The sequence below is a fragment of the Cervus canadensis genome, chromosome 12 (assembly GCF_019320065.1).
Source record: "Cervus canadensis isolate Bull #8, Minnesota chromosome 12, ASM1932006v1, whole genome shotgun sequence".
NCBI lineage: Eukaryota > Metazoa > Chordata > Mammalia > Artiodactyla > Cervidae > Cervus > Cervus canadensis.
In genome coordinates, this window is record NC_057397.1 from 51951659 (window position 1) to 51979126 (window position 27468).

General features: G+C 36.3%; 1 protein-coding gene across 1 annotated transcript in view; it reads right to left on the reverse strand.

The window, feature by feature from the left end:
- Positions 1-27468, reverse strand: part of PKHD1L1 (PKHD1 like 1) — a 169930-nt gene that overhangs the window by 22357 nt on the left and 120105 nt on the right. Inside the window, exons 57-70 of the mRNA XM_043483981.1 lie at positions 26879-26997; positions 24607-24736; positions 22759-22932; positions 19003-19106; positions 17507-17636; positions 16642-16763; positions 14980-15070; positions 11832-11980; positions 11627-11749; positions 10963-11074; positions 10765-10881; positions 7932-8097; positions 5186-5418; positions 4803-4970 (exon numbers count right to left, since the gene is read on the reverse strand). Of these exons, the coding sequence (XP_043339916.1) occupies positions 4803-4970; positions 5186-5418; positions 7932-8097; positions 10765-10881; positions 10963-11074; positions 11627-11749; positions 11832-11980; positions 14980-15070; positions 16642-16763; positions 17507-17636; positions 19003-19106; positions 22759-22932; positions 24607-24736; positions 26879-26997 (1938 nt within the window). The remainder of the gene's footprint in view (positions 1-4802; positions 4971-5185; positions 5419-7931; positions 8098-10764; positions 10882-10962; positions 11075-11626; positions 11750-11831; positions 11981-14979; positions 15071-16641; positions 16764-17506; positions 17637-19002; positions 19107-22758; positions 22933-24606; positions 24737-26878; positions 26998-27468) is intronic.

Consider the following 27468-nt stretch of genomic DNA (forward strand, 5'->3'; position numbering starts at 1 on the left):
CTGTGCTCCACAAGAAGAAAAGCCACTTGAACAAGAAGACTGTGCACCACAACTAGAGAGCAGCCCATGCTCGCTGCAACTAGAGAAAGCCCATGCACAGCAACAAGAATCTGTGCATGGCAACAAAAATCTGTGCATGGCAACAGTCACAGTGTGGCCAATAAATAAATAAATAAAAACTCTGGACGGACTTTAAACAAACAAAAAAGGGTGACATGAAAACATTTTTTTTTTTTTAAGGAAAGCAGGGAAGCAACTCCCTCTCTACTATCCTTACTTTTAGACAGCCCAGGGTCAGAATGTGAATTAATATGTTGAGGATCTGCATTGGAAGGTTATTAAAGGAAATAGCAGATTTATTTATATATCTACTTTAATAATCATGTTTGAGTCCAGGCCCCACAGTGAGGAAGAAAATGCTTGATGCTTTCTCCTGTTTCTCCTATCAAATGTGATTTTGGGTGGGGAACCAACTTTCTCAAATCATTTATTGGGAAATACACTGTAACAGAGCTAATTTGCTAAAAATACAGCTTGTACCTAGAAAATACACACATTTCAATGTCCAAATCACTGATGTATTATTTCTTTCACACTCATTTGTTCAATAGTTAATTTGTTAACTTGACAAACCTTTAAGTGTGTTTTTATTGCCTTTAACATTCCTTCATGTTATTTTAATATTTTTGTTAATGAGGATAGGTACTATTGGAGGGTCAACATCATAAATAAACAGAAGAAATGTGAAAAATAACATTCCATTAAACTCTCTCAAAAGCCAAAAGAAAGTGGACAATTTCATCTGAATTTAGACATTTCTAGAACACATGTAACATGACTTGTAAGAAACTTCTCTGTTGCACTTCAGTTTTAAAGTGGTTGGGATTATATATATATACACAGCAGTGAGATATGGAATGATGAATTTTCTTGATGTATTTATTCATTCAGTTCAGTTCAGTTCAGTCGCTCAGTCGTGTCTGACTCTTTACGACCCCATGAATCACACACGCCAGGCCTCCCTGTCCATCAACAACTCCCAGAGTTTACTCAAACTCATGCCCACTGAGTCGGTGATGCCACCCAGCCATCTCATCCTCTGTCATCCCCTTCTCCTCCTGCCCCCGATCCCTCCCAGCATCAGGGTCTTTTCCAATAAGTCAGCTCTTCGCATGAGGTGGCCAAAGTACTGGAGTTTCAGCTTCAGCATAAGTCCTTCCAATGGACACCCAGGACTGATCATCTTGACTGTGTAGATCACAATAAACTGTGGAAAATTCTGAAAGAGATGGGCATATCAGACCACCTGACCTGCCTCTTGAGAAACCTGTATGCAGGTCAGGAAGCAACAGTTAGAACTGGACATGGAACAACAGACTGGTTCCAAATAGGAAAAGGAGTATGTCAAGGCTGTATATTGTTACCCTGCTTATTTAACTTATATGCAGAGTACATCATGAGAAACACTGGGCTGGAAGAAGCACAAGCTGGAATCAAGATTGCCGGGAGAAACATCAATAACCTCAGATATGCAGATGACACCACCCTTTTGGCAGAAAGCGAAGAGAAACTAAAAAGCCTCTTGATAAAAGTGAAAGAGGAGAGTGAAAAAGTTGGCTTAAAACTCAACATTCAGAAAACTAAGATCATGGCATCTGGTCCCATCACCTCATGGGAAACAGATGGGGAAACAGTGGAAACAGTGAGAGACTTTATATTTTTGGGCTCCAAAATCACTGCAAATGGTGATTGCAGCCATGAGATTAAAAGATGCTCACTGCTTGAAAGGAAAGTTATGACCAATCTAGATAGCATATTAAAAAGCAGAGACATTACTTTGCCAACAAAGGTCCATCTAGTCAAGGCTATGGTTTTTCCAGTAGTCATGTATGGATGTGAGAGTTGGACTGTGAAGAAAGCTGAGTGCCGAAAAATTGATGCTTTTGAACTGTGGTGTTGGAGAAGACTCTTGAGAGTCCCTTGGACTGCAAGGAGAACCAACCAGTCCATCCTAAAGGAGATCAGTCGTGGGTGTTCATTGGAAGGATTGATGCTGAAGCTGAAACTCCAATACTTTGGCCACCTCATGAGAAGAGTTGACTCATTGGAAAAAATTCTGATGCTGGGAGGGATTGGGGGCAGGAGGAGAAGGGGACGACAGAGGATGAGATGGCTGGATGGCATCACCGACTCAGTGGGCATGAGTTTGAGTAAACTCTGGGAGCTGTTGATGGACAGGGAGGCCTGGCGTGTGTGATTCATGGGGTCGTAAAGAGTCAGACACGACTGAGCGACTGAACTGAACTGGATTGAACACAGTCAAAGGCTTTGGCATAGTCAATAAAGCAGAAATAGATGTTTTTCTGGAACTCTCTTGCTTTTTCGATGATCCAGTGGATGTTGGCGATTTGATCTCTGGTTCCTCTGCCTTTGCTAAAACCAGCTTGAACATCTGGAAGTTCATAGTTCACGTATTACTGAAGCCTGGCTTGGAGAATTTTGAGCATTACTTTACTAGCGTGTGAGATGAGTGCAATTGTGTGGTAGTTTGAGCATTCTTTGGGATTGCCTTTCTTTGGGATTGGAATGAAATCTGGCCTTTTCCAGTCCTGTGGCCACTGCTGAGTTTTCCAAATTTGCTGGCATACTGAGTGCAGCACTTTCACAGCATCATCTTTCAGGATTTGAAATAGCTCAACTGGAATTCCATCACCTCCACTAGCTTTGTTCATAGTGATGCTTTCTAAGGCTCACTTGACTTCGCATTCCAGGATGTCTGGCTCTAGGTGAGTGATCACACATCATGATTATCTGGGTTGTGAAGATCTTTTTTGTATAGTTCTTCTGTGTATTCTTGTCACCTCTTTTTAATATCTTCTGCTTCTGTTAGGTCCATAACATTTCTGTCCTTTATCGAACTCATCTTTGCATGAAATGTTCCCTTGGTATCTCTAATTTTCTTGTATGAACAGTATGAGCAGTATTTATTCATTAGTTTTGCTCAATTTCCTAGCTTGCTTGGAATGATCAATATTTATAACTGAACTTTGATTGAATTTTACATCAATATAAACTTCTGAAGCTCAAATAGAGCATAACATATCCCTTAGCATTAAAAACATAAATCCTGCTTTCAAATAAACCTTCTTTGTGGGTTTTGGACACAAACATTTCTATGCATAGAATAAAAAATTTAGAATAACATAAGCGATATTTTAAAAACAAATAAAATTGAGGGAAACTTTAGTGGTATGTACAAATTTTATCTTGGAATTTTTTCTTTCCACCTAGTAGAGACATCCCAAGCTTCAATAATCCTTCTAACACTCTCATAATTTTTGCCACGTTGTTATTATTTATCATTAAACTATATTCTCATGAAACTGACATGCATGTGTGCTAAGTCAGTTTAGTCATGTCCAACTCTTTGTGACCCTATGGACTGTAGCCCGCCAGGCTCCTCTGCCCATGGGATTCTCCAGGCAAGAATACTGGAGTGGGTTGCCATCCCTTCCTTCAGGGGATCTTCTCAGCCCAGGGATCAAGCACACATCTCATGCCTCTTGCATTGGCAGGTGGGTTCTTTACCCTTAGACAGTCACTTTTTAAAATTTAAATTTACTTAAAAGAGAAATGTCATATCACTATTATAAATGGAAAACTTGTATTGCCTTTCAGGAAAAGCAAAATGTAAAAATAAATAGAATAAAATCTTTCCCCATATGAAACAGAGCAATTTGAACACCTCTTCATTAGTCACTTACTGGTTTAAAATTCTTTCCATGATTTCTCTGCTTTATAAAATCTGAAAGGTAGAATTTGAAACTGAGTTGACTGTAGGTCATAGAAACCAGGCAGATTATATGTTGGAGCAGAATTGAGGGGCGACTTAAAATCATGTAGCTGACATACCTCATTCTAGTCTCTTCAACAAGTTAAAAAAAATGAACTTGTAGGGTACTGGCTATTTGGGGAATTTCAGAATATTCTGGTACATGTTGTGACATTTCCAGGACAGAGAGATCTTTCTGATCCTGGTTATGTGCCCCTTCAGCATTTCAAAGACTCTAAGCATGAATAGGGACTAACATTTGAGCCCCCAATGCCACTTCAGGGATATACAGAGAGTCCTTGCCCTCTGTTTTAAGTAGCTTTTAGAACTTCACCTGTTTATTCTAAAACTCTTGGACACTAGAGTTGATCTGAATCCTCAGGAGACCATTGCTTTCCATTATATGAGAGCCACCAAGGACCAGCATGGAAGGGACCTAGACTCTGGAGCTTCACAGATAGTCTTCACAGTCAAAGAAATCAGGATGGAGAAAACCAAAGCCAAACAGAAAACCCCACAACACACTGCTTCAAGATTCAATCTTCCAAGGATTCATGAAAATGAAAGGTGTGGGTTGACACTGTTCATTCTCAAGTATTACAAATATCACATTATCAGTTTTTTAATTTATGTAAGGAAAATTGGGTGTTTTTTCTTTTTTGCAGACATTCAGATCAATTTTTTCTTAAATGTATTTATGCCACATTCATACCTATAAAGATCACTCAAAGCATCCTTCTTCCTCTTCTTTTAATGGTCAGTTTGGAGTTATTGCCTGCTTTCTAATGGGAGGGGTACTGCTGAAGAGTCAAGTCTCTTTCCCTTCTTTAGATCTTTCTTACAATCAGAAGGCAAGGAAGTTCAGATGTTTGCTAGTTCTTTGTGATAGATAATTTATGAGATATGTGCATGAATGTAATAAAGAGCGAATGCTTTGAGTAACCCTAGTTGATTTACACTGAATACCTACCATTAATGAGATCAACATAACCATTGCTCACTATAGCAACCGGGGAGAGTCTTCGAGTTTCTGTGTCGGAATCCAGGCTTTCGATAACCATCATCGCATATTCCATCCCAAAGCACCGATAGCCCTGCCATTCTGAAATGTATTTACAGGTTGAATCTCTAATGATTCCTGGAAATGGTAGAAAACACATTTATTAATGAAACAGAATCTCCTTACAAAAGCATTCACATATTATCTTTTGCTTGTACATATGATTAATAAGTACAAAATATACATTAGAGTACATCAATCACTAAAAATAAAAGATAAAAATTAAAAAATAAAAATAAAAGATATATTTTGTTCCATGAACCTGAAGACTAACAGAATAAGATCCAACAAACCTTTATAAGGTGCTTTTTCAGTGACAGGAATTCTACTTCCGTTTGGGAATGTGAGCATCACCTTAGGAATTCTATAATCTCCAATTCCAAACTGGCTATTTCCGTTCCATTCATATTCTGCTTCAGGTATCACTGAACCAGAATTCCCCAGGAAGGAGCCATCCATATCTTTAAGTAAAGATTTCCTTTTGGCATCACAAACCATATCTACACAATCTGATGGATTCACCTTACTGTGGAGAAAAGGTGAAATGCATAAATACTTAGATTTAGTAAACCTCCCTATTTCTACAGAGTATTTGAATATACTTGCATATTTGATTAAAGTACCACAACATTGTTTGATTGAATCTTATTTCAGACAGGATTCAAAGTGGGACCAAGTAGCATATATAATTAGCATTGTAATGAGACCTGCTTTCCCATTGTATTGATTTGGTCTATTATTATGAATTCATTAACATTTCAAAAGGACAGTTTATACCTGTGAGAAAAAAATTAGAATTCCATTTTGCTATTTTATATTTTGTTGAATGATATATTTCATATTTGTGCATTGCTCAAAATATACTAACACTGCTCAAAGAGTAGGTAAATTACTCAGTAGTGCAGACATATAAAATCCTTGTGTTGGCAGGGAAGTCTTAATATTTTTCCCTTCCTTTTCTTCTTTTTAATGGTTCTTTAAGAATTATAAATGTACTGCATGTTTCCTATAAAATAAATCCTTAATAAAAGCTCAGTCCACTTCACCTTTCTATCCCAAGTTCTTAGGCTCATCAACAATTATAGATTAGTATATATTCTTGTAGGTTTTTGTCTATGTATATACAAGCAGATATATTTAAATTATAATTGTTACACTACATATTTTAATAATCATTCTGTAGATATACAAACCATAAGAGATGAAATACTATAAACCCATCATCCAGTTCAATCATAGATGGAATTCTGCTTTCATCTTGAGCCACCTGGAGTGTTAACTGTTATTAGCTATAATAATAAAAATGGTTGCTTAATTTGCAATGTACTAGACACTGTATATACATGGTATATAGTATACTTACACTATATGATATATACAATGGGGAAATAAAATTATATTCCAGAGTTATAGCAACAAAATACTATCTAGTAGACTTGAGCTTTTTGCTAAAAAAGACATGAAACTATAAACTATTCCTCACTCTACTCTATTAGTTTTGGGGATGATTTGAATAACTATTTCTGTAGATTATGTGTTCTTTGTGTTCAAGTGTGTGCAGAGTGTTTTTGTGAGCAAGTCTGTGAATGGAGTGCCCAGTGGCACTCTTACATTATAGTGTTGGGCTCCATCTTACTTCAGGTTCCAAAGAAACAGAACCTGAGATGTGGATTTTTGTTCAAGTGAGTTATAAAGAGAGTCCTCAACAAGGAAAGGAGAGAGGAGAGAAGGAGAGAAGCCGTATACAGCAAGGGAAAGAAAAGGGGGACAGCTATGGTCTACATACCAGCTTCAATCTGATCTCAACAGAACCTCTGGATCATGAATTATACCCAGAGGGGTTCTACCTCTTCTTGTATAATCATTTTTTTTATGGACTGCAAGAAGGTGGGAGTAGGGAGAGCTTTAGCCTCTCAGAGTGATTCCTGTTTGAATAATCTTCTGGAAAAGCAGGCAAATGCAGGTCATTACTGGCCAACATTTAGAGCATTTGAGGACTGGATGAGCTACCTAGTAAAAGGGATCTGGGATTGTGCCAACAGTATCCCAATAAAAGTACAGAATTCAAAGACATATTTTAAAACATAATGTTTTCTCCATGACCTAGATATTAAAGTTATATATGAAATCTGAAAGATTCAATGATAACTAAATAGGAGCTATTAGCTCCTATTAGCTATTAGGAGGGAAGAGCCTCCAGCGAGCCAAAAAACACTTCGGTTTAACAATTATTAAGGAGATACAGGGTTTTCATCAAAATAAGATCAGATGAAATCAAACTAATTATGAAATACTGCATTTCCCTGAAAAGATGTCTATCTAACTAGCATTATTTCTTGTCTTCTCTCTGTACTGAAAATGGTCAAAGAGCTCTAATGGAAATTTTCTTTCCTCCAGTAGCTTCTTATATCTAAATTCCTGGTCTGTCCATCTTAGGAAGAATAGCAGTTATTGGCTATATTCTTTCAAGACTTAGGATCTAAGTGGCTCAATTTCTAGAAATATTCTGACATCAACTGACCTTTGTGATTGAAAAAAATCATCATTCTGCATATTCTGCATATTCTTAGAAAATTTTCTGCATACTCTCAATCACAATGATTATAATGACTCTCATTTAATTTCCAAATATACACCGCGATGCATATAATAAGATATTTGGAAAGCAAAAGGAAACAAAAGAGGTAAGGAAAAGAGAAGAAATGATAGACATGACTTTCATTTCTAATGACTATTAATGGAGAGATCTTAATGTACAAATACACTTTGGACTCGGTCTGTTATCTTTCATGTTTAAAGATGGTGCTATTTATGATACACAAGCAGAAAAGCAGGAGAAAATATACATAATAAGGACTAGATTCTTCAACTTACCTGAAGGCATAGATATATTAGACACTTTCATAATGTCAAGTAAAATTTCATAGACATGAACATTTATTTTAAATATAGCAACTTTTTCAGATCTATGGCAGGGAAATAAAACAATGGAAAACTGTGATGACAGGGAAGAAGAAGCTTAATTTTCACATATTTTACCTTAAATCAGGCCTATGGATAAATACTTTTGAGTGTTCAGTAGTGTCAACCAGCTGTATGTTCTTCACATGGATTGGATGCTGTAAATCCTCATTTAAAGGGTTAGTAATGAATATTACATTAGTTTCACCTGAACAAACATTTTTAAATCCAACAAATGTTGTATCTAAAATAAAAATAATAGGAAAATGATTATCTGCTGTAGAGAAAGTATTGAATCAGTTTTGTTTCAAATCTATTGCACCAAACATATCATTTAACACTACCTTGAACACAGAGCTCTTACGTGTCAGGTAAGTGTTAGTCACTCAAGTCATGTCTGACTCTGCAACCCCATGGACTGTAGCCCACTTGGCTCCTCTGTCTTTGGGATTCTCCAGGCAAGAATACTGGAGTGGGTTGCCATTCTCTTCTCCAAGAGATCTTCCTGACCCAGGGATCAAACCCGAGTCTCCTGCACTGCAGGGGGACTTTTTACTCTCTGAGCTACCAAGGAAGCCCATGTGTCAGGTAAGGCCACCACTATTTGTGGACTAAATCCACACCATTGAGTAGTCTTCTCTTGTATTTTCTCTGAGCTTGGCATATTTTCTCTGTGATTTGCCTTAGACAATGGGACAAGAGCAAGATAAACAGATCTGAAAAGAGCTTGCATACGAGGGCTCACTCTCTCAGTACTTTGGGGGAATTCTGTGATTATCAGCATGTGAATAAGCCTAGGAGATGTTTGGTTCAATCATTCCCATTATCCCATCAAGGGCCAGGACCAGTCACCAGACATGCAAGTGAAACTATCCCAGACTAAGCAGTCCTTAAGACATCTTGTAAAATGATAGCAGCTCAATGAGCAGTCCTAGGTAAGATTAGCAGAACTACTCAGCTGAACAAAGCCTAGACTGCCAAGCCACAGAATCATGACCTAATAAATGGTTGTTTAAATGCTCTGAATTTGGAGGACGGTTTGTTATGCAGCAAAGGATAACTGAAACACTATTGCTCCCTTGGTTTTACTGCAAATATTATATGCTCCAAAGATAAAACTGATTGCTCTTTTGCACTTAAAATTTCGTTACTCAAAACCTAAAACAGTAAAAAGTGGCTCAAAAAAATTCTCTTATTAGCTACGTGCTATCTACTACCCTGCTTGATTACATTTTCTTGTAAGAAAATATTTCATATGCATGAATATAAACATGTAGAATAATATTTACAAAATATTGCAGCAGTAGATGCTGTTCATACACTATGCAGATATCCTTTATTGGTCTTAAACCTATGTGGCATGTTAAGCAATTTTTGACGAGGCTATCCACATTATAAAGTGAAAGTCACTCAGTCATGTCTGACTCTTTGCAACCCCAAGGACTATGCAGTTCATGAAATTCTCTAGGCCAGAATACTGGAGTGGGTTGCCTTTCCCTTCTCCAGGGGATCTTCCCAACCCAGGGATCGAACCCAGGTCTCCCACATTGCAGGTGAATTCTTTACCAGCTGAGCCATAAGGGAAGCCCATCAACAAAGACACCAGGTCAATAACTTAGACATCTAAGTTTTGACATACTATGTCTCATAATTTTAATTCCTAAAAATGTGAAACAAATTGTCATCATTTCCCCAACTCTGTCCTCACTATGCACTGACTGTGCTCCTCAATGGGCCCTGAGTCTGGTTCTCATGATGGTCTGACCTTGGTCCTCACATCAGCTTGTCTCTTGTCCTCACTAGGGCCTGGAACTCATCCCCCAGAGCCTGACACCAGTCCTTTCTATGGCCTGATTCTTTGCCTAGCAAATGCCTCGCGCTATGCCTCACTATAGCCTGAAAGTTTTCCTCACTGAAGCCTGATTCTTTGGCTTACTGGGGCATGACTCCTTTTCTCACTAAAGCCTGAATGATTCCTCACTGGGACCTGATTTTGGTCCTCACTATGGCCTGACTCTCGTCCACCTTGTTGCAAGACTCTCATACTCACTATGGCTGACTCTCAAGCTCACCAGGGTCTGACCCTAATCCTCACTTTGGCCTGACACTTACCCTCACTATAGCCTCACTCTGGTCCTGACCATGGACAAATGATGATAATTTCTTCTGCATTTCTAGGAATTAAAATTATGAGGAACAGTATGTCAAAACTTAGGTGTCTAAGTTATTGACCTAGTTTCTTTGAGGGGACACTGGTTAAAGTTTTCATGAAAGGGAGACTTGCTAAACTGAAGTAGAGAACGGTTCAGTGTATTTAATGGGAAAAATGAAAATACTTGGTATATTCTCTATATGAATTTGGATATAACTATTTTATATTTTTAAGGATGCAGCCTGGTTCAGTGAAAAAGCAGCAGATTTTTAAGTCAAGAGATCTTGATTCTAATCCTAGCTCTGCCAAAAGCAGTGGAAGTTTGGGAAAACACTTAAGTTCTATGAACTAAAATTTTTTCAGCTGTAAAAGTTCTAATAAAATATAACCCAAATGATACAAAAGGGCATTCTAATTTAGAGAAACGAAGTAATAGTAAATCATTATACCAGTGCCTTTTCTGTTGTTTGAGAAGGAAAATGTAATGTCAATTCTTTAATACATATACAAATTTGGCCAGGGAACCATTTTTAAATTTTTCTGGCCACATCACGTGCAGAGTCCTAACCACTGAACTGCCAGGGAACTCCCCAGGGAACCATTCTTGAAATTGACTCTGATGTCTAGTTTCTTTGCTTGTTATATTGAGCAGATTACTTTAATCATTTTTTTAACTAACAATGAAATTACTAGTTATATTCTACGTAGTCTTTACATAACTTAATTGAGTAGATTTTCAAAGACTATGTTTAAACTTGCCTGAGATGTCCAAAAGACCACTGATGGAGTTATAACTCATGATCCCTGCATGGGGTTTCCGAGGCGCCATGTTGTGTGCTGAAGAAAAGGTAGGCCAGCAAATCCCACTTCTCCCACCTTTTATAGAAAGAAGAAAGTCAATGAAATTTGAATATGTACTCTTATGAACCCCAAAATCAAAAGTTCTAAAATCTTTACCTGATGGAGGTCTAGAACTTCGATGGGCAGCAGAAAGCTCAATATTGGGATCATCATTAGTTAGGACATCAGAGCAATTAAATTCAGGGCTACTTCCAACAATTAGGGAGTTCTATTTAAAAAAAATCAAAAGGTAAGCTTTAATAACAACTTTTCTTAATACATGACAACGAACAGTACTGAATTCCACTGTAGCAGAGCACAAGCTATATAACTTTGAGAAGTGGATCATTCAGTAAACCAAGATGCAAAAGATGTGATTTCTACCCTGAGTGGATAACACTCAAAGCAGGAGTGGGGAGACAGGCATATAAATAATTATATATAATGGCATGTTGTGTTTCTATGATAGGAATTTGTGCAGGGAACAGTAGCAACAAAAAGAGGACAAAGTGTCAAAACTACCTAAGCGGGTTCAGGAGACTTCATAGTATGGGTGAAAATTAAACTAACTGTGGCAAGATTAATAGGTGATAAGCAAGAAGAGATGAGGGAAGGAGCGGGGAGAGGGAAGGATGGAGAGATTCCTGGCAGAAGACGATGAGCACAAAACCAGGAGATATGACTAGAAGGGCGAAGAAGTCGAGAAAGCCATTTGTATTCAGTAATTTTACCCTTTTCAGAGTTGTTCTTTCTGCTTTGTGTGGCTGCATTCAATTCTTACCTTAATTTGCACCCTTTTACTGGAAATCTTGTGAGATACAGCAGATGGCATGTAAATCATTGAAAAAATGGCCATTCCATTGTCAATCAGGGTCACGTTGTAGATATGCACACTCTCCGTGGTCTGTAACAGAATTTGTAGGTTACACAGTACAGAATACAATCATTAAAGAAAATAAACAATCAATTTTTGGGGATCCATTTACCTGAAAATAAATTCCGTAATCCCAGCATGACCAAATGGTAAATCCCTGTATAAGCGAACATCCAGGAAGGCCATCTTGGTTCATATAGATACCAAATAAACCTCCATGGGCTTCATTGTCAAACCACTTTTCCAGAGAATTAGACTGACCTTTGAAGGAAATAAAGAAGCAAAGAATTAACATTATGAATCAAATGACAGTTATAAGCAGTATTGGATAAAGTTGAAATTCTTTTAAAAATTAAATATATAATTCTGATGCAAGTTTTAACAAGATAATCAAATATTTGCATGGCTCGGCCATTTATGGTTTACTTTATTTAGCATTTTTTCTCATCTAATTTGTCTCTTCACTGTTACTCAGAATAATTATATACTCATTTGCAAAAGTTTGACTTAGAGCTAGTACCCTTAACTTATTATATCTGATTAAAGATAAGTTTCCTTAGAAAGATTATGAAGTTTGGATTCAAACAAGGCTAAACTGAAAAATACAATGATACCACTTGTTGCCTATCAATTTTGCTGGTTTCTTCTGATTATCCCTTTGTCAAGTTGAGTCACTTTCTTAAAAAGCTTTCTCTGACAACCTGATTCAAAGTAGCACTTCAGGGGGACTTTCCTAGTGGTCCACTGGCTAAGACTCCATGCTCCAAATGCAGAGGGAGGAGGTTCAAGCCCCAGTTGGGGAACTAGATTCTGCACGCTGCAACTAAAAGATCCCACAGGCTGCAACTAAGACCTGGCACAGTCAAATAAATAAGCAAATATTAAAAAAAACAAAAACCAAAAACGAGATAGCACCTCAGTCACTTAACATGGCATTACATTTTTTTCACTTTGATGTTTAATTACCACTTCTTTGTGAATTATCCATCTCCTCTCTTCTATTAGAAAGAAGCTTCATGAGAGAAGGAACTGTGTCTAGCTCCTTCACTGCCAGATTCCTAAAGCCTAGAAAGTAATGAAGAGGTAGGTGCTCATCAAATATTTCTTGAATTAATGCATGCATGATCTTGGGAAAGATGTTTAAAATTTTATAATTTCAGTTTCCTCATATATAAAAAATTTTAATGCCTAATTCAGGATTGTTTCAAAATGAAATAATCAAATGAAGTGCTTCAATAAATGGAAGCCATATCCATTATTAATATACAGGATAATTAAAGTGGATTTTCATGAAAGTTTTACTTATGGACAAACCAGAGCAGTAACCTTAAACACCCCCTCCTAACCATGCATAAATCTAAGGATTCCTTATAAAGAGGAGCACCGTCTCCTAAACTGTACCAGCTCTCTTGTCCAAGTTCCCCAAGATCTCACTTCCTCCATCTTCTACTGCTTTTCCCTTCTTCCTTTGAGACTGACATTTCACCTATGGTCAGTTTGCCTGATTTCTGTTTTGTTTTCTCTCTAAGAAGCTGTTTTCATGTCTACACCTTGCTTCTGCACAGAGTAGCCCCATGGACAAGCATGGCTTCACCTCTGGACCCACTTGTGTCAGAGTTCCCTTTCCAGCATCCCAGCCCCACTTGTCTGGGACATGAATTGCGTAAATTGATGTTGCATCCCAGGAACTTAAATCTTCAATTTCTTTGTGATGTCTCATTTTTCAATAGCTTTAAATCTAAAACCTCCTTATAAACACTTCCAATTATTTCAGAAGATCAACATAGTCAGCAAAAATGTATTACATGGCATTGTACATATTAGTAAATACTCATATTCACAGGTCATATTTTGATTTAAACAAACCCACAACAACACTTCAAAGAAATTTTACAAAATTACATATTTTAAAATTTTAAGTCAAAGAAAAGCCACTTTTAAGCTGTTGGGAACTACAATATTTAAAAGGAGCATACATCAAGGAATCAGTTAAACCTGTGCCAAAGTTGTTTTATTCCTTCAAAATGTATTTTGCACAAAAACAGAATTAGCTAAAGTCCAATATATTTTTTGAATTTATAGAAAAAATGTTTACTCAAAGGATTTCAGAGATGTAAAAAATATCAGCTGTAGAAGGGCTATACATTTTTCAGAGAAAATTCCATTTCCTTTAGCTAAGTTTCTCAAGAGGTAAGGCCTGCAGTTCGCTTATTCTATTTTTTTTTTATTCAATAATTAATTTACCTGGTTTAGAAGTCAAGAGGTTAAAAAAATTTATACAGTAGTAAGTGACCAGGCACCCTGTTCCTACTTACCTTCAATGACTTTTTGCTTTAACACTTTCAGTGTTTCTTTATATAAATGCATTTACTCTGTGTGTGTGTGTGTGTGTCTGTGTGTGTTAGTCAGTTGCTCAGTCATATCCGACTCTTGGTGACCCCATGGACTGTAGCTTGCCAGGCTCATCTGTCCAGGGAATTCTCCAGGCAAGAATACTGGAGTGGGTTGCCATGCCCTTCTCCAGGGAATCTTCTCAACCCAGGGACTAAAGCCAAGTCTCCCACATTATCGGCAGAGTCTTAACCATCTCAGGCACCTGAGAAGCCCGCACAGACCACATATAGTCGTTTCTTCCCTTTCTTCCACAAAACATACTATACACAAAGCAGTTTTACATATACTGTTCTGCAATCTCCTCTTACCATTTTAGAATATCCTGGTGATTTCTCCATGCTAATACATAGATATGCATCTTTTTCCTTCTTTTTTAGAGGGGCCTAGGGTCCCAAAGTTTGGCTTACTATAACTAGCTCACAATAACTGGACACAGGGTAGCTTTCAGTTTTTCGCCAGTACAGACAACGCTGTGATGAATAACCTTGTTCGCAAATCTTTTTCTCACTGTTGTAGAAGCAACTGTTAGACTATAGGAAGTAGAAATGTTGAGTCAAAGGTAAATGCCTCTATAATTTTGGTAGCTCTTGTCAGATTCCCCTTTGGAAGGGTTATATCACTGTGTGAAGAGTAACGTGGGTGAAGGAGGAGAAGAAAATCGGTTTTAATTTTTTCTTTAAACCCAATATTTTATAGAAAAAATTTTGTTTGTTGAGTTCTTTCAGTGCCCAGGAAGAGACAATATTACATATTCAACTGACAAACAATAATTATTTATATTACACATTCAACTGACAAACAATAATTATTTATTTCTAACAAATTTGGACAAGATATTTCCTAATTATAATGACCCAAAGACTTACTTGAGCAAAGTTCACCATCGATGCGGTATCCGGCCCTTCCAAATCCAGCCACTACATTATTTTGTAAGACTGTATTGGTCCCTTTATTTATCTAGTACAATGAATAAGAAAATGCTTTAGGTCAGGCTTTTACACAATTATACAATGAGAGTAGGTATGCAACATACACCGGTAAACTAATTAACACAATGCTTTCTGAAGTAAAAATTTAATTCATTATTCACCCACATTCAAATTTATAATACAAATGAAGTACTAAAATTACCTTAGGTTCTTGGTGTAAACCCACCACTAGATATTATACCTTAGTCTTCATTAGAAAAGTACATTAAAGCACATTTCAGTCACAAAATCCACTGGATGTGGTTCAATATTGACAAGCCATACACAAAATTCCAGTATTATAGCAAGATTACAAAAATTTTGTCACTCTTTTTGGTTATATTCTGTTACCAATTTGATTAGTTAAGAAAAAGGCAACTAAGGCCATCATAGTGGGTCATTAAATCCAGTAGAAGCCTTCATTAGTTTAAAGAAAATCGGCTATAATAAAAACAGGGTTAGAACAAGCATTAGGTAATTACTAAACAGTTTTATTTTATGAGCCAAATCAGAGTGGTAGAAATGAAAAGTACAAAGCATAGAAGGTGTATTTCTTGTCTAATAGTAACAGCAAAACAGACAAAATCTAACTGAAAGCATACTAAACACCCTTATCTTTAAAGATGATAAAAATAGTCAAATACAATTCATAAAATTAAAATAAGTGTCTTTCAAAAGATATAACTAACTTTGACATTTGGTTACATTCTAACATCTATAAACAGATGAAAAGAGGACATTATTACCTCATAAATGTATACTAAGGCCCAGACTTCTGGATTTTGCTTTAAGGTGATTATTAACAGTTGCACAAAAACAAAATTCAATCCCTATCTCATCTTTCAAAGTGAGCTATTTTTAATACCTTTCCCTTCCTATGGCTTAAGTAAGCAAAATAAAAATAAAAGGAAGCTGTCTTTCCTCCAAATCTTCCTTCTGTACTATTTTCTTGTTCATAATCTCACTCTATATCTAAACAAATAGCTAAAGTAACTGAAGAAACTTCAAGGGAAATAGGGTCCAATTAGTAATATCTGATAAGAGTAAATAACCTTGCATATAGAAGAATTTTAGATGAAAAATGAATTTTAGACCTTTTATATAAGTCTATCATTCTAATTTTTCATATAAGGAAGGAAATTAAATTCAGGGTTAAACACTGTAACATGTGTAAGGCATTCAAACAATTAGCAGTAGAGAAATCCTGTATGGAGCTTGAAAGCAGTCATTAATGTTGGAGAAGCAAGGAAATAAGGGAAAACTACTTAAACCAAAGGACACCAACACAGAAAAATCCAATGGCTACTGGAGCTCACATTTTTAAAAAATTGGAGTATAATTGCTTTATCATATTGTGTTGGTTTCTGCTGCACAACAAAGTGAATCAGCTATATGTATACAAATATCCCCCCTACTTGGAACTCCCCCCTGCAACTCTCCCATCTCACCCTTCTAGATCATTCCAGAGCACTGAGCTGATTTCCGTGTTATACCACGGGTTCCCACTCTCTCTCTCTTTTACACATGGCAATTTACAATCTTTAAATTTGTTCATACTACCTCAATTGCGGCATGCCAGAGAGTGGAACTCAGATCTTTTCTGTTCTGATAGGTTCCTGGCCAAACTGAAAGAGTAACCAAATTTCCTCGGACTCTGTTGGCATCCCCCCATATTCTTATGCCTGGAAAAAAATAAAATCCCCCCAATACATATAAATTTGTAATGAGTATTATGGAGAATGTTGTTCATTTCTTCCATGAAATAAGTTCTAGTTTGAGCCTGACAAACGAACTTCTTCAGTTTTAGAGCAAATTCTCTAAGCTCTTTGATACTCTACCTCTTTAACAGATTTCCTGAAATAGAATTTTCTGGGGTGTTTGTTAAATATGCAGGTTCACAGGTTCCGCCCTAGATTTTAACAAACACACACACATACTGTATACACCTTCATTGTGTTTGTATTATGCTTTAGACTGATATTCAAGAAAGGTTAATTCCCTACAATCAAACTTACTTTTTATAAAATAATAGCATTTATTTGTGAATAATCTTTTTGATTGATATGTGAGAAGTATGCTAAAAGTCATAGTAATTTAAAATATTGGTGATTGGATAACTCACATAAGATCACCATCTGGTAAATATTTCTAGAGCTGTACTGTCCATAGCTACATATGACTACTTATATGTAAAGTAAGTACAATTAAATTAAGTATAATTAAACTTAAAAATACAGCTTATCAGTCACATTAGCCACATTTCAAGTGTTTAATGGCCACATGGAGTTTAGCAATTCCCATGTTAGCACAAACTTAGGCCATTTCCATTTTTGCAGAAAGACCAATTGGACACCATGGCTCCAAAGCTTGCATACAAGGCTATCTCAGAAAGACAGATTATTGGGCCAAAATATTACCATATTACCTTCCCCCACTGTAAAGTGAATGACATTATCATCTATATCCAATCCATCTGTCCCAAATACACCAATTGCAGGGGAAAAGGCACTGTGAAAAGCACAGCCTCGAACATAAGATGAGCCACGTTCTTGAATCTAGAAAACATTGAGATTCAGCAAACATTTAAAAAGTAAAACTAAAGTATACTTAAAGAAAAAATCGAAGTAGGTGATTTTCAGGAAACAAATCTTGATAAATAAAATACTCAGTTTATATTCCATGAAAGGATATGATTTCCCAGGAGATCTTTTAATCCTAGGAAATTGCTATATTCTTCAATTTATGATTAAATAAAGCAAAAAAAATTTGCTTACTTTAAAAGTGAATTAAAAATTCTTCTATGCATTTATATTTTATCACTACTTATAAAATGCAAAGAAATTAAAAATTATTTTTCAGAATAATTTATTATATGATGACCAGGGATTTTTTTTTTAACCACAAAAGTTGATACTCTAGGCAAGGGATTCAAATTTAAATATCTGTAGGAAAACAGTCAATAAATAGTTCAGGGGTTTCAACTTCAAACCTACATGATTATTTTTTTTTAAATTTTATTTATTTATTTTTATTGACATATAGTTGATTTATCATGTTGTGTTAGTTTAAAGTGTAAGCAGAGTGATTCAGTTACACACATATATCTATTCTTTTTCATAGTTGTTTCCATTATAGGAATTATTACAAGAATATTGACCATAGTTTCCTTTGCTATACTGCAGGTCCCTGTTGTTTATCTATTTTACGTATAGTAGTGTGTATATGTTAATCCCAGACTCCCAATTTATCTCCTCCCCAATAATATATGTACATGTTTTATTTAAACATTTTTATTTTATATTGGAGAGTAGTTGGTTACAATGTTGTGTGAGTTTCAGATGTACAGCAAAGTGATTCAGTTATACATACATGTATCAATTCTTTTTCAAATAAGAAATATACTCTTTCTCATTTTTTCTTAAGTCACCAGCCCTCTAGGCGTATTTATCTGGGAACTATATCTACCCAGATAAATATGCCTTTTGACAGAGGCATGGATATTCAGACATGCTTTTCATTTGAGAAACTTAAGCAGTACTCACTTTGTTTAGCAGTAACTATTTGGACATATTTTTGGTCATTGTAAAGCAAAGCAGAGATGGGAAATACTATCATAGATCTTCAATTTTTCTACCTCCTGTGCTCCATTTCCTTTTTTTTTCCCTTACTGGCCTTAAATAAATGAATGACATGGTTGGAGTCAAATGGTTCCAACATGACATGCATGACATAACCAGGAAGACATGGTTAGACTCCTGCTGTAAGTCTAAAAATGTTAATGGGAAATATAGCTAAGAAATTTTTATTATATTAAATTTAGTTTTAGAAATTCTAAGATATGACTATTAAGTAAATTTAAATGAAAATAAATTAAAATATTTAATTTTGAGTATATGCAAAAATTTAAAATAAAGTACAAACCTGTCCGAGGTTAAGAAATGTTACAGCATATCTTGGGTCTGTGCTATCTCTGAAGCCTTCTTGACCACTGTGATAAAATTCCACATTACTTATTCTTGCATTTCCTGGTGGGGAAGAGTTACACATTTTTTTTCTTTGAAACTGAATAAAAATTTTTGAAAAACTATGAAAGTTCTAGTAATTTTCCAAAGTACAAATTTGTTTTCAACTTTTTCAAGGAAATTACATTCATTTTTTGTTCTTTTAATCCAAATAAGGTAATGTTTCTAAAGTTGTTTTTTCACTGCCCTTCCAAAAACCTCTTTAGACATTTTTTTCTAAATAGCATCCATTCTCCATGAAATTTTAATATCACAGATGTGCTACACATTGGTGTTGCAAAGAGTCAGACACGACCTAGCAACTGAACAACAACTACATATCTGTCACCGTATAGTGGCCCTTTGGAGGACCATAAACTGTTTAAGCTTTTTTTGCCCCCAAGAGTCAGTTTACACCTGTCGGTGTTATACTGTCCCTGTTAAGAATGCATGACATGAGATACAAGTTATAATTTACCTGACATTTCAATTTTGGTGCTCCAAAGAGCTTTTTAAAGACATTATCTTTACATAATTTTTTCCAGAATATGCACTGCGAAGTATCTGCAGATTGAGTTTGTCATAAGTGCCACTGAAGTGACAAAAAGCAATTTCATAGATTATTAGGAACAGCCATAACAATCTGTGAGAGCTGACTCTATGTCAAGTTCTGTACTAAGTGCTTAACAGGCAATGTTTAATTCTCGTACATCTATGAGTCAGGAACTCTGATTTTCCCTGTCTTTTATACGGGTTAACTGGGGCACAATGATTCATGTCTGAAAAAAAAAACACTAGAGAATATTCCTTGTTTCAGAAACTGATATCTAATGAAATGCATTGGAGAAGAGTTATTTTACACTAAAAGGGAAATTGATTTCTGTCTGGAAATCCATGAGCCGGTGTTTGGATATATGGTGAAGATACTAATAAGAAAACAAAACTAAAACTCCTTGTCACCTTCAGAGGATGATTGGGAACCAATTCATTATTTTGAAAACCAACAAATAAAAGGAAAGAATTCAACATTTTTTCTATATAAACTATCCTTCAAGGTGGTCAAACAGTTGTCTGGGGAAGCTTCTCTTTATAGAAATATTCAAGATTATAAAAGAGGAGGGAATGGTAGTGTTACCTTTTTAAACCTCAGTGATTTAATAGATCCAGGCAATGATTATTAATAATTGCTAACTTCACAAAAGGAAGAACAATTGTATACTATGTGCCTATTAATGGAAAAACAACTACCAGTTGTGAGGAATTCTTGCCTAAAAATTGAGTCTGGATCTGGTCATTTTACTAGTTCTAAATTTTTGCTACTTATTCATAGAGAATACAAAGGAGGCAGGGGCATGTTAAATTCTAGGGGTGCATCAATAATTGGGGCTATTGCAGACACTATATGACAGAAGACCTAGCTTCTTTTATTAGTAAATTACAAGGTAAGAAAATTGAATCAGAGATTTAAGATTCATAACCAATTGCGATATGGATCTATTTAGAGTCCAACTTGAACAAAAAGTCAAAGAGAAAGAAGGAAATAAAGAAAGGAAGTGAAAAAAAAAGAAAGAAGAGGAAAATGGGAAAGGGGAGGAGGAAAGAAGAGGGAGTTGGAGGGAGGGAAGAAAGGAGGAAGGGGAAGAAGGAATGAACTGGAGAATTCTGAACAGTCGTTTGATGTTTAGAAATTATAGCTAAGATTTTAAAATCTGATTCTTACAGATGTTTTTAAAGATGTCTTTTAGAGTTACACAGTGAAATATCTCTAGACGCATATGTGGTTGCTTCATTCATAATAGCCAAGATACAGAAGCAACCCAACTGTCCATCCATGGATGAAAGGATAAAGATGTGAGACACCCTCCCCTCTATCTATCTAAAATATTCCACTGTATATATACATATATCACATCATTCAGCCATGAGTAAGAAAGAAGGAAATTCTGTCATTTGGGATGACATGGATGGACCTGGAGGGAATTACACTGAGATAAGTCAGAGAAAGATAAACTCTGTATGATCTCATTTATATGTGGAATCTTAAAAAGCTTCTGCATATAAATGAAATGGACTCAGGTTCGATCCCTGGGTCAGGAAGAGCCCCTGGAGAAGGAAATGGCAATCTGCTCCAGTATTCTTGCATGGAGAATTCCATGGACAGAGGAGCCTGGCAGGCTACTGTCCTTGGCATTGTGAAGAGTTGGATACGACTGAGCGACTAACATATACAAGAAAGCTGAACCCATAAAAACAGAGAATAGAAAGGTGGCTATCAGGATCTGTGGGGTGGGAGAAATAGGGAGCTATTTAAGGGTATAAACTTGCAACTAGTAGATAAATAAGTCCTGGAGATCCAATGTACAGCATAGGGAAACAGTAAAAATACCATATTATAAACTTCAAAGTTGCTAAGAGACTAGGTCTTAATTGTGCTCACCACAACCAAAGAAATAATAATTATATGACATGACAGAGATGTTAGTTAACACTACTGTGGTAATCAAATGGCAATATATAAAAGTATCAAATCAACATACTATACACCTGAAACTTATACAATATTATGTGTCCATTATATCTTAAAAAAATATATGCCTGCTGCATCAAAATAATCTGGGGCTTGAAGAAAGTGGGTGAACACACAGGTAAAACAAGATTGGCCAAAGCTGATACTTGTGATAATTGGTGATGATAAGCACTATACATTTCTCTATTTTTAATATATGTTAGAAATTCTCCTTCACACAAGAATAACAGATTGGTTGTGCTTGTTATGAATTGATTTGTCTTTGAGCGTGATGGTAGGCGGGCTTCCCAGGTGGCACTAGTGGGAAAGAACCTGCCTGCCAACGCAGGAGATATAAGAGATGCAGGTTCGATCCCTGGCCTGGGAAGATCCCCTGGAGGAGGGCATGGCAACCCACTCCAGGATTCTTGCCTGGAGAATTTCATGGACAGAGGAATCTGGTGGGCTACCAGTCCATAGGATCACAGAGTTGGACATGTCTAAAGCAACTTAGCACCAGGCATGTGACAGAGGGTAAGCTGTTACCTAAGGTCATTGTTAATTTGATAATTATTTTGTCTATGAAGATAAAATTAGAAGAATAATGTTAGTAATTTGGTTCTGGAGGGTGGTACCTGGACTATATAATACATATCAAGGCTCTATTTTTCAGTGTTAAAAACAATACATCAGGCCCAAAACAGAGTCCCTTTTGCTAAGCCCTGCACCACCAAACAGACTTAATTACAGTTTCAGCTCTCCTGAAATGGAATCTTAAACCAGCCCATCAGGAATTGCCTGATCAGCATTGATTAGGTAATCTGCTTGATAAACCTCTGCTCCCTCTACATGAAAAGTAGCCTTGCAATTGTCAATCCTCTTTTTGCCTAGAATAACTACCTTGTTGCTGCTGCCTTCTGCCTATAAAAGTCTTCTGTTTTGCACAGCTCTTTGATGCTCCTTTGCGTTTGTTAGATTGGCTGCTGCCCCATTCATGTATCCTTGAATAAAGCTAATGAGATCTTTAAACTTTACTCAGTTGGATATATATATATATTTTTTTTTTTTGACACAAATGATCCTATAAAGGAGTGAGGATTATTTAAGAATTAAACATGGAAGAGACCATGCTATATTTCATTTAGAAAAATAAACTGAATCTGTACTAACCTTTAAAAGTCACCATATTTTCAGTGAAGGAACTGACTAGGACGCGTGCACCAAAAGATTCCTTCAACCAACCTGGATAATCCTCACCAAGTATTTTGATGTTCCTACTCAGTATCCCAACGTCAGCAGCTAATGTGTAGCTCTGACTAGTTCCAGGAACATGGTATCTTTCAGCTGCAGCAGAAGGACAGTTAGATTATTACCAACACTGAGAAATATCTGTCTTTATTAGTTTCTTCGCAGCTTACAGGCCACATAACTTTCTAATATGCCAAAAGTCAGAACAAATACATGAATTGACTCGAGATACACGCTTAAACGTACACAGACGGCAGCTAGAAATTACACCTTTTTATTTATAAAAAATAATCAAAAGTAGTTATTCTATTTATACCAAAGCAATTACTATAATTGCTTAGGAAGTGATTGTTTCATAGGTATTTTGTGATCACTTCAAATTATACATAAAAATATACTTGTAAGGCAAGTTGGGGAGCTTACTGTAATTTTAACAGATGAGGAAATGAGATAGAGAAGTAAAAGAACTTGCCTATGGCCACGTGGAGGATCAGTAACACATAGATATTACCTCTCCTGATGCTTAAACCTTGGTTAGCTCTGCTTTTCCTGTGATATGTTTTGTACCAAACACAATTCTTTATAAATATGTAGTATATCCTATTTATCAAACACAGTCTGTACATTTACATTTTCATGATTTAAAAACATAACCTAAATTACATTCTACATTTCAAGAGATCTCACTCAAAACTTTAAGACAAGCAGGTACATTCAAACAGAGAGAAGTATCTGGTACTTTAAATGAAAGAATCTATACTATCAAACTTCAAAAACTATCTTATGATTAAAATATTCTTCAAAGAAACCCTTTACTTTTGATTTAAAGAAAAAATACATGATATAGAATGATAAACACATGCTTCTATCAAAATACTGCTTTAAAAAGTTTCTTTTTTCATGCAGGTCAGATATCCACCAGTGTATCATGCCGTCTCAGCTGAGGTTCTCAGGAACATCAGAAGTACCTGAATGGCTTTTCTAACATTACACTCCTGTCTGCTTCCACCTCCTGCGATTCAGATGAAGGCAGCATGTGAAATGAGGATTCCCTGGTGGCTAAGACAGTAAAGAATCCACCTACTATGCAGGATACCTGGATTTGATCCCTGGGTTGTGAAGATTCCCTGGAGGAAGGCATGGCAACCCACTCCAGTATCCTTGCCTGGAGAATCCCCATAGACAGAGAAGCCTGACAGGCTACAGTCCGGGGATCGCAGAGTTGGACATATTTGAGCGACTAAGCACAGCACAGCATGTGAAATGGGAAAAGGCTGGGGTGCTGGGAAGGCCCTGATTCTACAAGCTGAAAGATCACCTCCAAGTGATTCTGATTAATTCCTTCTCTCCTTGAGAATCAGAGTTTACCATTTTGCGGTAGTTTGTCTAAACGCAGTTACCACTGAGGAATGTGTCAGTGAAACCAATCAGGGCAAAGATGCTCTTGGACCAAGGCTTCTCAAATTTCAGTGTGCATGAGTATGTCTAGAAGCTTGCTTAAAACAGAAAGTGCAAGCTTATCCCATGGAATATAATGGTTACCGCCGAATATTTGCTGAATAAATGCATACATATAGCAGGAACTCTTGGCAGCCAACACATGAAGAGGAGCACCCTCTGGGTACCACTGCCAATCTCACTGAAATGCACCTATAAAATAATTGTGAGCTATTTCATCAAATAATTGCAAGTACAGAGGAGAGGACTAAAATGTGACTTTTTCAAGACATTTTAATGATATAGCTATTTGGTTAAAGAACAGCCACTTACCAAAGTGGGTGTAGGAAAGGGTATCATTGAGAATGAGAATTTTGTGATCATGCAGGACTTTAACGATGCTTCTTGTTTCCGTCTGGTGGAAATCATAGCTCGTGGTTGTTATGACAATCTCTTCACCCTCCTTAGAAAAATTCCAAATTCAAGCCAATTTAAAAAAATAGGCTTATATCTCTTAATAACTATTAAATAATTCTAATTTAATTTACATTGGTTACAACCATAGTATTATCAGAGAAAACAAACCATACCTTTAGGTTTCTAAAATAAATATGCTTTAGTTTGATACCAAGAATTCTATATTCTGAATTATGTCAACATTTCCTCAAGTTGAATTCAGTCATTTAATATACATTTTTAAAATTAGATAGGTCAAAGCAAATATATTTGTATTTTTATTAAAAATTGCTCAGAATAATATTCTTAAGACTTAAAAAAATTTCCCCCAGATTTTTTTTATACACTTAGCTATCACTGGATATTCCTGAAAGGTGAGAAACGCAGAGAAAAGTGACAAGTACAGGGTCAAGTCTTAGAATCTCTGTCATATATGATAAGCTCCTCTTTGTCATCCAAGCCTCTGCTCAACTATACTCGCAGAGGAGGAAAAAGATGTTTTTCCTCTACTCTTCCAAGTTCTCAGCTGCGACCCCTGTAACAAAAGGCTGAGTAACAGGAGAAAAGGGTATAAATTTTATCCAGTGTAAGTTTTATACAACAGAAGACGAAGGAATTGTTAAACCTGAGCACTAAAAAAAAATTATTTGTTTATTAAATTTACTGATGCACTGACTCTTTGTGGCTGCACGCAGGCCTTCTCTAGTTGTGGCAAGTGAGTTGCAGTGCACGGGCTTCCCATTGCAGTGGCTTCTCTTGCGGCAGAGACCAGGCTCTAGGGCACATGGGCTTCAGAAGTTACAGCACTTGGGCTCAGTCGTCACAAACCGGGTTGCTCCAGAATGCAGGTTCAGTAGTTGGGGTGCACGGGCTTAGTTGCCCCGCAGCATGTGGAATCTTCCCATACCAGGGATTGAACCCATGTTCCCTGTATTGGCAGGCAGATTCTTAACTACTGGACCACAAACCTGAGCATTTTTATGGAACAGTGGGGAGTACAGGGAAAATGTGATAGGGTGTGAGCTAAGTGTAGGAAACTGGGATAAACAGCAACACTTGTCCATTCTGATTCCTCTCTGTGTCTTTTTGTCTTTAGAGCTGAGGATGGTCCTTTCTTCCAGGTATAGGGTGGGCAACTTTTACATGAAGGTTTTATGACCTGCTTCAGGGAAAGGTCAGAAAGTCCTCCTGCACGCGCAGAAATTTTTCAGCTTAAAATAGTCAATATTTTGGGGTAGCAAGTCCTGAATCCAGTCACACCTTTGAGAGGCCTTCTTTGGCAACTCAATTTAACGTCATCTGCCACCCTCTACATGGTAGTTCTATCACACCTGATTTATTTCCTTCATTATGAAGATTATGATCTAAAATTAACACATTTATTTATTCATTTAGTGTCTGCCTCTCCCACCTCAATGCAATTTCCTCTCTGTTTTGACCAGTTTCTTCACAAATGATACCTCTGTGCCTAGAAAAGTTTGACACTCAGCTAAATATTAACTGCATAAATAATATGCATAAAATATTAACTGGATAAGTAATAATAAATGCTAATTGGATAATGGGGATATTTAAATCATTTAATCACCTTTAAAAAGTAATCACATCTCAACTATCACAATTATCCCATGCAAACCTATGAATGTAGTAGAGATTGGAATTGCCACTATTCATATTCTACCAAAATCTCTTACTTAACATAGGCCTTTTTTGAATATCACTAGGCTTAGCAGCAGCAGCAGACATCAAGATCTGGTTTCTTTCCAAACACTTAATGTGTAAAATCACAAATTAGAAGCAAGTCTCAGACAAGTGAGATAACACAAAAGTGCATTTTAAAAAAAATTCCTTTTTCTGTTTGCCAAGAATTTGTAAACAATTTTTTTTACCCCCAAACCTTCATATTTTCCTTTTGTAACTTATACATAATGTTCTTTATATATTCTGAAGACCCTCTGACACCACAACTTTTAAATGCCTGCTGTCAAAGTCATATTTTTGAGTGCAAGCTAAAACATTCATTGTAAAACACACATTTCTTGCCTGGATAATCATGTGAGAAAATAAATGTCCAGGAAAATAAAGACGAAACCTTTTTAAGTTGATCCACTGCATGTTTTTACTTCCCCCCACAGAGCAATTCCTCTACCTGCCAATCCACAGCATCCATCAGAGAGAGGACTTTGGAACCTGCCTCTGCAGTTTCTGAGAGCTTAGTTTTATATATCGAATGTGGAATTCCATGAAGGTCCAGTTCACCAAACACCCCTGAAGGAGAAAAATCCACTCCTATTTATTCACCATACAGAACTGAGTTAGGTGCTAGTATAAAATGAAACAATAGATATATTTCAGTAAGTGATTGAACATTTTAGAATTAATGCAAAGGATTAGGGTTGTCTGCTGAGGGCTACAGAAGAAGGCTTTGGCTCTCTGACCCATTGCTAGGAATCTGGTCCCTAGAAATTAAATCCAGTACACAAGGATACACGAATGAGGATGCTTAATACAACAATATTTGGATATATTAGAAAAACTAGAATTAATCTAAATGTACATCAATAGCATAATGAAGGAGTAAATTAGAATATATTATAATACTGTGGTGTAATATGCCATAAAAAGGAAGAGTTTTATATGGAAGTATCGATCTGGAAAGATATTCATATGTTAACAAGAAAATGCACAGTAATATATTTAGCTTGACCATGTTTTTGTATAAGGCTTCAAGTCATTTTA